At 48.2% G+C, this 11,476-nt stretch overlaps 1 protein-coding gene across 1 annotated transcript; it reads left to right on the forward strand.

Moving 5' to 3' along the window:
* Positions 1–2,141: 2,141 nt before the first annotated feature.
* LOC116991968 (forkhead box protein D2-like) lies at positions 2,142–11,349 on the forward strand. Its single transcript, XM_033050985.1, has 2 exons — positions 2,142–3,473; positions 11,054–11,349. Exon 1 carries the CDS (start codon positions 2,531–2,533, stop codon positions 3,452–3,454), a length of 924 nt encoding a protein of 307 aa, XP_032906876.1. The 5' UTR covers positions 2,142–2,530; the 3' UTR covers positions 3,455–3,473; positions 11,054–11,349.
* Positions 11,350–11,476: the final 127 nt, after the last annotated feature.

An 11,476-nucleotide genomic window follows, 5' to 3' on the forward strand; every position in this document is an offset into this window, starting at 1 on the left:
TATGTATATGTATATGTATATATATATATATATATATATATATATATATATCATACACACGTTTAAAACTCTTGTGTATATTGTCAAAATTATACAAAATACATATATTTATATGTATATGTATATATATATGTTCATGTGGGCATGTGCATGTATACACACGCTAATTTTTTTTTCGCACACACGTTGTGTGTGTATATATACACGTACACATAAAAACAAACAAAACATTAATAGGATATTCATAACAATAATAGTCTATGTCGTTCAGAGCTTATTTGGAGGTTGCAGTGTTCCATTGTGGGAACATTTGAATATTGTTGGGAGGAACTGCATATGCCGATTTAAACCGAAGACAGACACAAAATTCCGGAGTATCTCAGCCGGACAGGCAGCATCTCTGGAGACAAGGAATGGGTGACGTTTCGTGTCGAGGCCCTTCTTGAGAGTTATTCCAGTATTTTGTGTCTATCATCTGAATATTGCTGGGACTGGGTTATCTGTACACTGGTTAGTTTCCTCAATAAAATATCGGAAATATGACGTGTTTTGTGTTTATTCCTTGCATCAGCCACGCCTGAGTTCTTTGATCCGTTAGATTCATTTTAAAATATAATCGCTATCTCTTAAAGAGAGGGTTCAAGGTCATTTTGCGTTCGTTAACGGGAAACGCGTTTTATACGGCTGGTTATAATTTGGTGCGAGGTGCAACAAACTTTCTAGTGTGTGGTGATCTTGCGCGCTGATAAATTTATAATCGGGCAATATTTGGCAGGGAAAAAGACCACGGGGAAAGCAACGGCAAAATAGATCTGCCGTTTCAGACAAGCGCATCACTGGAATAAGTATGCCGCTGTTTGGATTTAAATAATGACGATGAGCACTGAATAGTGGAGCAATATAAAATAAACTATGTTTTAACTGGAGTTAATGGGCAAATAAAATGACCAACAACAGGGAAAAGGGGTCGATACTTCATGAATCGTGTTCGCTGTCGCTGTTCGGTTTGGTCAACAGCGGGGCGACGGGGCGATGGGTCACGGCGGCGCGGGTCTGGGTTCTGGGACAATGGGTCAAGGACAGGCACATGGGGCGCAGGGCGATGTGGGGCGACGGGGCGCGGGTCAGGGCGATGTGGGGCGACGGGGCGTGGGTCAGGGCGATGTGGGGCGACGGGGCGCGGGTCAGGGCGCAGGGCGAGGTGGGGCGACGCATAGCTCCATCGGCCTGTCCTTGGCTCATTGACCCATCGCCTTGATCCGCGCCGCCTTTGCCCATTGTCCCAGAACCCAAGGAAGGTGGGGCGACGGGCCAAGGACAGGGCTCTGGGGCAACGGGGCGTGGGTCGAGGCGCTGGGGCGCTAGGGCGCGGGTCAGGACGCTGTGGCAACGGGACGCGGGTCAGGGCGCGGGTCGAGGTGCTGGGGCACGGGTCAGGGCGATGTGGCACGGGTCAGGGCGATGGGGGCGCGGGTCAGGGTGCTGCGGCGATGGGGGCACGGGTCAGGGCGCCAGGGCGCGGGTCGAGGCGCTGGGGCGCTCGGGCGACGGGGCGCGGGTCAGGACGCGGGTCATGGCGCTGGGTCGAGGTGCTGGGGCACGGGTCAGGGCGATGTGGCACGGGTCAGGGCGATGGGGGCGCGGGTCAGGGTGCTGGGGCGATGGGGGCACGGGTCAGGGCGCCAGGGCGCGGGTCAGGGCGCTGGGGCGACGGGGCGCGGGTCGAGGCGCTGGTGCACGGGTCAGGGCGATGGGGGCGCGGGTCAGGGTGCTGGGGCGATGGGGCACGGGTCAGGGCAACGGGGCGCGGGTCGAGGCGCTGGGGCGCTGGGTCGACGGGGCGCGGGTCGAGGCGCTGGGGCGACTGGGCGCGGGTCAGGGCGCGGGTCGAGGCGCTGGGCGCGGGTCCGGGCGCGGGTCGAGGCGCTGGGGCGCTGGGTCGACGGGGCGCGGGTCAGGGCGCGGGTCGAGGCGCTGGGGCGACGGGGCGCGGGTCAGGGCGCGGGTCGAGGCGCTGGGGCGCTGGGGCGCTGGGTTGACGGGGCGCGGGTCAGGGCGCGGGTCGAGGCGCTGGGGCGACTGGGCGCGGGTCAGGGCGTGGGTCGAGGCGCTGGGCGCGGGTCCGGGCGCTTGGCTCGCTGCATTGTGTGGTGGTGGGTGTGATTCGATGCAAGTCTGGAGCGGAGCGGCTCCCGAGTCTCCGCATTCCTGCCTGACGTCACGGAGCCTGGCGGTGGAGAGTTTCGGGGCATTTAAAGTGGGAGGCGGGTTGTTTGCACCGCTCGCTGTTACCCCGAGGAGGCGAGACAAACAACAAACAAGGAGAAGTTGTTGTTGCCGACGTTGTGGTATGTGGGGCTAGGGTGCGCTCAGGCAGCTGTGGGGACTCGGGAAGTGCGCGGCTCCCGCACTGTGCAATAAAGAGGGATTCGCGTTGTTTCCCTTGCTGGAAGTGTGCTTTCATGTAGCGGCGGCCCCGCGACTGCGGACACCGTCGCCTGCCCAGCCTGCATTGACCCTGGCCTCTGAAATGACGGAGAGCTCGTTCTCTTGGAAAGAGACGGACATCGACGTGGTGGGCGATGAGGGTCGGGGGTCTCCCGGAGACAAGGACTCGGAGGGAGGTAGGAGCGCTGCCTCGGCTGCGGCGGGCGTGGACGAGGTGAAGGCATCGTCTAGGAACCCGCTGGTGAAGCCGCCGTATTCTTACATCGCCCTCATAACTATGGCCATCCTGCAGAGCCCGAAGAAGCGGCTGACCCTGAGCGAGATCTGTGAGTTCATCAGCAGCGGGTTCCCATACTACAGGGAGAAGTTCCCCGCCTGGCAAAACTCAATTAGGCACAATCTCTCTCTCAATGACTGCTTCGTCAAGATGCCCCGGGAGCCGGGCAACCCGGGCAAGGGCAACTACTGGTCGCTAGATCCCAACTCGGCCGACATGTTCGACAACGGCAGCTTCCTCCGGCGGAGGAAGAGGTTTAAGCGACAGCAGATCGGGATGTTGAGGGAACACGGCGCGCTGCTCCCGGGATTCGGATACGGACCTTACGCTTATGGCCTTCATATCCCCAGCGCCGGCCACCCGGCGCTCGCCTTCCATCACCATTGTCCCATCCCATCGCCCACGGGGGTCTTCCCCTCGCTCTCCGCCCTCATCCATGGCAGCGAGTTCACCAGAAAGCCGCTGCCGCCTCGACTCGGCCCCGATTCCCCAGCTCAGCCGACTGTCAAGGTGGAGTGTACCTCTCCGCTCGCCACTTTTTCAATAGACAACATCATGAGCCCCGCTTCTCCACCGCTCTACCCAAGGACGGCTCAAGGTCCCGTACTGCCCGTCATCTCTGCTCTGCTCTCGCCTTCGCACGGGTTGTTTAACATAGGTTATGACCGCTTGCAACACGAAGCGAACTTTGCAAACAAAATAATCCAACTCAGCAGCCGTCATTATTGAGGGAACCTTTGGCGTTCAGGTAAGACCAGACCCACCAGGTGAAACGTTGTCGTGTGAAGCTTTAGAAGCAAGTCGAGAGTCGAGAGTCAAGCGTGTTTTATTGTCATGTGCTCCAATGGAACAATGAACAATTACATTCTTACTTGCAGCAGCACAACAGAATTCTTCAACATAGTACAGTCAACAATATAATAAACGAGAAAAAAAGTATATATATATATATGCACATACTCAAAAATACACACATATATATATAGATAACACACACACACACACACACACATATATATATATGCGTGTGATCTATATGTATGCGTATGTGTGTGTGTGTGTGTGTGCGCGCGCGCGCGCATATATATATATATATATATGTGTGTGTGTGTGTGTATATATATATATATATATATATATATATATATATATATATATATATATTTATATATATATACACACACACACACACACTCACATATATATATATATATATATATATATATATATATATATATATATATATAAATGCGCACACACACGCACACATACGTACACAAAAAAACAAAACAAAAATAGCGCAGAGTAATAGGGTCATATAGAAAGGAAATAGACCCTACAGCCCAACTTGCTCATGCCGACCAAGCTGCCATAGCCACACTAGTTTAGTTTAGTTTAGAGGTACAGTGAAAAGCTTTTGTTGCGTGCTACCCAGTCAGCGGAAAGACAATACATGATTACAATCGAGCCTATACACTGTATATGATGAGATGTATATTATCATATACATGATAAGGGAATAACGTTTAGTGCAAGGTAAAGCCAGCAAAGTCAGATCAAAGATAGTCTGAGAGTCACCACTGAGGTAGATATTAGTTCAGGACCACTCTCTGGTTGTGGTAGGATGATTCAGTTACCTGATAACAGCTGGGAAGAAACTGTCCCTGAATCTGGAGGTGTTTGTTTTCACACTTCTATACCTACACGAGTCCCTGTTTAACCCATATCCCTCTAAACCTTTCCTACCAATGTACGAATCTAAATGTATTTTGATTGTGATTATAGAACCAGCCACAACTACCTCATCTGGCAGCTCGTGCCATACACCCACCACCCTCTGTGTGGAAAAAGTTGCCCCTCAGGTTCCAATTACAAATTTCCCCTCTCTGTTTTCCTGAAATGTAAAGAAAATATCTATTGCGGGAAACTCATAAATTCAATCCACGTTGAAATGTTGTGGACCTTTGCACTGAATCCTAATCACAAGTATATTCATCTGAATCCCCTGATTAATTTGTTGGAGAGAATCACTTTCTCGCCGTTTAAATTGGGAAAGAGAGCGTATCTTTCCCGGGTATAGGGACATCCAGCACGGAAACAGACCCTTCGACACAATTTACAAATGCCGAGCTAGATAATCCGATTCTGCCGCATTTTACCATATCTCTCTAAATCTTTCCTCTCCAGATAGCAGTGCAAATTATTTTACATGTTGTTATTATACCTGCCTCAACTACTTCTGAAGATAGACACAAAAAGCTGGAGTATCTCTGCGGGTCAGATAGCATCTCTGGAGAGAAGGAATGGGTGACATTTCCGGTCGAGACCCTTCGTCAGCCCAGAAACGTCGAGTCTGAAGAAGGGTCTCGACCCGAAACGTCACCCAGTCCTTCTCACTAGAGATGCTGCCTGTCCCGCTGAGTAATTCCAGCTTTTTTGTGTCTACCTTCGATTAAAACCCAGCATCTGTAGTTCATTCCTGCACTTTTCAACTACTTCCTCAAACAGTTTCGTTCCCACTACTCTGTGTGGAAAGATTGTCCCTGAAGTTCCTATTAAATCTTTTTCACCTTCAGGATGTGCGATCCGGTTCTTGATTCCCCAGTCCTGGATAAAATACCCTATTCATTCCTCTCGTGATTTTGTACACCTCTATAAGATCGCCCTAAGCCTCCTGCACCTACATTTCATGTGCTTTGAAAATGAACTGCAATGACTGACTCGTGTTTAACAGTGACACGTAGCAAAGCCGTGTTTGAAGCGCTACTGTTTGCAAAGCGGATCGGCAAGTTAGTCAAACCTCCGTAATAACTTCGATTCATTTGTTACTGATGTCCTTCAAAACATCAGTGACACTTTACTTCCGCTGAATAAATCCTTACCTATTATAACCACCGGCCGGGACAAAGACTGGTTTAAACCATGCCAGACTCCCGAAAGAAAACGAGATTTGTATTTACTTTTTCTCTGTTGAACTAACTGGACAAACTATTTTCGTATCAGTAATTCTGATATCACAAGCCGACAACAACCTCAAACTAGGATGTAATAAAATAAGGTCTGAAGAAGGGGGTCTATTCCTTTTCTCATAAGATCATAGGTTCATAAGTGATAGGAGCAGAATTAAGCCGTTCGGCCCATCAAGTCTACCCCGCAGTCTATCTCTCCCTCCTACCCGTATACTCCTGTCTTCTCCCCATACCCTCTGACACTCGTACTAATTGGCTTGTATTCACTGTAGAAACATAAAATTATAAAAGGACTGGCCAAGCTGGATGCAGGAAAAATATTCCTAATGTTGGGCGAGTCCAGAACCAGGGGCCACAGTCTTAGAATAAAGGGGAGGTCATTTAAGACTGAGGTGAGGAAAAAAAATTTTCACCCAGAGAGTTGTGAATTTATGGAATTCCCTGCCACAGAGGGTAGTGGAGGCCAAGTCACTGGATGGCTTTAAGAGAGAGTTACATAGAGCTCTAGGGGCTAGTGGAGTCAAGGGATATGGGGAGAAGGCAGGCACGGGTTATTGATAGGGGACGATCAGCCATGATCACAATGAATGGCGGTGCTGGCTCGAAGGACCGAATGGCCTCCTCCTGCGCCTATTTTCTATGTTTCTATGTAATCAAGCATTCTCCAGAGATGCCGCGAGTCCCGCTGAGTTACTCCAGCATTTTGTGTCTGGCCTCATAACAACAACCACAGTTTGACAGCCGTACGCTGTGTGGCCCGGTGAACCAGACTCAGGAATCACACAACCCCATCCCAAAAACACGTTCAACCCCCTACGTTTCCGGTATCAAGAACGTGAATGTGTTTTCATATCGGATTTAGCAACCAGTGTTCTAATTTACTGGGCAACGCATCAATTCACAGAGACACTTGTTTTAAAACAAATGAAGATTGTCACAAATTGTGTTTACAAATACAAAATGAAGAGAGAAATCTGCCCATTTTAGGCCGAAGTACTGAATTATTTTAGTGACTCAAATTTTCGTCGCTGAACTATTTTGACGGCGCATCTAAGTTTGGCAGAGGGAGCAGTGCGTGTACAATGAATCTCCCTCGTTTAATTGATTCAAGGCAAGGCCGCGGGAGATGCGGTCACGGGTCAAGGACGGTCGCGTCAGTAGCAAATGGGGTGAGATTCAGGGAAAGGGAGACACCGGGGACTGAATCCGTCCATTCACTCCTGTACAGCCTGTTAGTTACAACGATGCACAAAACGCTGGAGTAACTCAGCGGGACAGGCAGCATCTCTGGAGAGAAGGAATGGGTGACATATCGGGTCGAGACCCTTCTTCAGACTTCCTCCACTCCAGAGCTGCTGCCTGTCCCGCTGAGTTACTCCAGCTTCGGTTTAAACCAGCATCTGCAGTTCAGTCCTACACAGTCACAACGATAAGGATAACAGAAAGCTAGAAACCTAGAACATAGGTGCAGGAGTAGGCCATTCGTCCCTTCGAGCCTGCTGATTCATGGCTGGGCATCCATAATCAGTACCCCATTCCTGCTCTCTCCCCATAATCCATTGATTCCGCTAACCCTAAGAGCTCAATATTGAATACCCTCTCTCGAATTTGCCCTCCACTGCCTTCTGTGGCAGAGAATTCCACAGATTCACAACTCACTGGCTGAAAACGTTTTTCCTCATCTCAGTCCTAAATGGCCTACCCCTTATTCTCAAACTGTGTGACCCCTGATTCTGGACTCCCCCAACACGGGGAACATTTCCCATGCATCTAGCCTGCCCAATCCCTTAAGAATTTTACATGTTTCTATAAGATATCCTCTCATCCTTCTAAATTCTAATGAATATGAACCCGGTCAATCCATTATTTCATCATATGACAGTCCCACCATCCCGGGAATTAACCTGGTGAACGAACCTACCCTGCACTCCCTCAATAGCAAGAATGTCCTTCCTCAAATTAGGAGATTAAAACAGCACACAATACTCCAAATTCAGTCTCACTAGGACCCTATACAACTACAGCAGGACCTATACTCAAATACTCTCGCAATGAAGGCCAACATGCAATTAGCTTTCTTCACTGCCTGCTGTACCTGCATGCTTATTTTCAGTGACTGATGTACAAGCACACCCAGGTCTCGTTGCACCTCCCATTTTCTTCATCTGAAACCGTTCAGATAATAATCTGTCTTCTTGTTCTTGCCGCTAAAGTGGATAACCTCACATTTATCCACATTACACTGCATCTGCCACACATCTGCCCACTCATTCAACCTGTCCAAGTTACCCTGCATTCGCATAGCATCCTCCTCGCAGCTACATTGTCACCCAGCTTTGTGTCATCCGCAAACTTGGAGATCTTGCATTTAATTCCTTCGTATAAATTGTTAACATATATTGTAAATAACTGGGGTCCCAGCACTGAGGCTTGCGACACCACACTAGTCACTGTCTGCCATTCGGAAAAGGACCCGTTAATTCCTACTCTTTCCATGATCTGGTCAATGGAACCATTAAAATCCATCACTTTTATCAATAAAACAAATTTGGCAAATTCCCGACGGGTTCCCTGTTAAATTCAGGCCTATATGTAGTTGGATCAGAAAGGCTGGAAGATTTAAAGTTCAAACTCAAAATAAAAATACACACGGATATTTGAATCCAATATGTGTGCCGAGCTCTCGGCCCCTCAACCTACTCGACAGTCCTTCTTGCTGTGAGCGACCGTTCACTTATTTTACAGTCAAGGGACTATCTGTCCATGCCTTAAAATATTCAAAGACCCACCGGCCCTTGAGGAAAAGAATTAGAGAGATTCATCACCCTTTGAGAAAAAAGGAAATCCACTTCTGTGTTGAATGAGCGACCCCTTCGTTTTAAACAAAGAATCTCAGTCGAAATTCTCCAAATCCACCGTGTCATAATCCCATCATCATCATCAACACTCCGAGATGGCAGCTAATTTTTGACAACTGAGTGCTCCTGTCGTTTAAACGTTATTCGCGGATCATCTCATCAAGTGTAGGAAGGAACTGCAGATGCTGGTTTACACCGAAGATAGACACAAAATGCTGGAGTAACTTAGCGGGACAGGCAGCATCTCTGGGGAGAAGGAATGGGTGACGTTTCGGCTCTAGACCCACATCATGTCGTCCCATCATATCCACTGCGGACGGATCGATTGTAATCATGTATTGTCTTTCCGCTGACTGGTTAGCACGCAACAAAACGGTTTACTGTACGTCGGTACACATGACAGTAAACTAACCTCAGAAACGAAATTCATCTGTGAATTTAGGGAAACTAACATGTAGAAAAATAGAAACAAAGAAAATAGGTGCAGGAGTAGGCAATTCGACCCTTCGAGCCAGCACCGCCATTCAATATAATCATGGCTGATCATCCCCAATCAGTACCCCGTTCCTGCTTTCTCCCCATATCCCTTGATTCCGTTAGCCATAAGAGGCATATCTCTCTATTGAATACATCCACATAATGCCACATAATGCAACATCAACGTAGGAATGAGTGCAAGTGATGGTCCAGAGTAACATCGTGTATACATTTACTCCGTTTCTATTTCCCAAAGAAAATGGAACCTCCCCACCCCATCCTGCAAAAGCTCACACATTTTTGATGGGTGACTCAAAGCAAATATATAGGTCCATAAAACATAAACGAAACCGAAATGCTGGAAGTACCCAGTGTACATAATCTGTTAAAGAGAAAAAAAACAAATTTCCAAGAAAGCGGAAGGTTAGAAACAACACTCGCGTCTCGAGTTCAGGGTGGGAAGTGGAGGCAGGTTAATTATTGCCCATTCACCAACGGTCCCGGTATCCACACATTCAAGGTCTATGCACGAATAGAGTGATACAGCGTGGAAACGGGCCCCTCGGCCCAACTTGCCCACACCGGTCAACATGTCCCAGCTACACTAGTCCCACCTGCCCGCGTTTGACCCATATCCCTCAAAACCTGTCCTATCCAGTCCTATCCATGTACCGGCTGGCCAACTGGGATAGTCCCTATCTCAACTACCTCCACTGGCAGCTTATTCCATACATCCACCGCCCATTGCGTGAAAACGTTACCCCTCAGATCCCTATTGAATTGTTTCCTCTTCACCTTGAACCTATGTCCTCTGGTTCTCGATTCACCTACTTTGGGCAAGAGACTATGCATCTACCTGATCTATTCCTTTTATGATTTCATACACCTCTATAAGATCACCCCACATCCTCCTACGCCTCATGAGTCCCACCCTACTCAACTTCTCCTTGTAGCCCAGACCCTTTTCGCCCCACCCAAGGTTTCCGTGCGGTTCCCGGAGGTTTTCGTCAGTCTCCCTACCTGCTTCCACTACCTGCAACCTCCGGCAACCACCTGCGACCTCTGGGAACCGCACGGAAACCTTGGGTGGGGCGCAAAGTCTCCAGAGGTTTCCGTTTAGGTTTCCTAAGTGGGACAGGGGCAATACAGCGCTTACAGCACCGGAGACCCGGGTTGGATCCGACTACAGGTGCTGTCTGTACGGAGTTTGTACGTTCTCTCCGTGACCGCGTGGGTTTCCTCCTAGATCTTCGATTTCCTCCCACACTCCAAAGACATACAGGTTTGTAGGTTAATTGGCTTGGGATAAGTGTATACAATACATACAATACACATTTATTGTCATTTGAGCCCCAGTGAGACTCAAACGAAATTTTGTTCCACAGCCATACAAACAAAAACAATGTCCTACAGACATACACACAATTAAGTTCACACAAACATCCATCACAGTGAACCCACTGTGATGGAAGGCAAAAGTCTTCGATGTCGCCGATGTGTGCAGGATAGTGTTAGTGTACGGGGACCGCGAACCGTTGCGGACTCGGTGGGCCGAAGGGCCTGTTTCCGCGCTGTATCTCTAAAACTAAAATCTAAAACCCTCTAGTCCTGGCAACATCCTCGTAAATCCGTGCAAAAATGATGGGGGGGAAACCAGTCAGGCGTTTACATAGAGGGTTTATAAGTAAAAAAGTTTACCAAATTTTAAAAGCTGACAAGAAATGTTGGTGTATGTCATAACTTGCGGATCCAGTTCATCAACGAGTATTAGAAACATAGAAACATAGAAAATAGGTGCAGTAGTAGGCCATTCGGCCCTTCGAGCCTGCACCGCCATTCAATATGATCATGGCTGATCATCCAACTCAGTATCCTGTACCTGCCTTCTCTCCATACCCCCTGATCCCTTTAGCCACAAGGGCCACATCTAACTCCCTCTTAAATATAGCCGATATTCTCCGCGCAGGAACTCTATACATCAATACAGTTGTGCTAGAGTCGTGTTTGTTTCGTTTATGTTTCAGAAGACGGGGAACTGGCACAATTCTCCTTCATTCGCGTCTTCAGAGGATTTCGGGAGAGACCAGTGGAGAATACAAAGCAAATGGTTTGATGTGAAGTCATGACGCATCTGTACATTAATCCGTGTAAATATTGTATCTGAAAAAAAAACCCGGAGCCGTGTTTAATTATTATTGGAACGGAAGCGTTTCCAGAGCCACTGCCCCGTGTAAATTATTGTTAGTCGTGTCCGGGGTATTTTCATAGCCTTTGTACATCAACTGGAACGTATCAGCATTAAATTGTTTATGTTCAATAATCAGTGTATCTAGTTTATTAATACAAATATGTTATAAGATCTGCCATTTTAATGTGGAAATGAAAAACGATCTTAAACCTTTCAAAAACAAGGTAAACTTGAAGATTATGTTGCAAAAAAAATTCCA

The sequence above is a fragment of the Amblyraja radiata genome, chromosome 35 (genome assembly GCF_010909765.2).
Source record: "Amblyraja radiata isolate CabotCenter1 chromosome 35, sAmbRad1.1.pri, whole genome shotgun sequence".
Taxonomy (NCBI): Eukaryota; Metazoa; Chordata; class Chondrichthyes; order Rajiformes; family Rajidae; genus Amblyraja; species Amblyraja radiata.

Excerpts from the sequence above, each read along its gene's own strand:
- LOC116991968 (XM_033050985.1), top strand. The coding sequence starts at position 2,531 with ATGACGGAGAGCTCGTTCTCTTGGAAAGAGACGGACATCGACGTGGTG.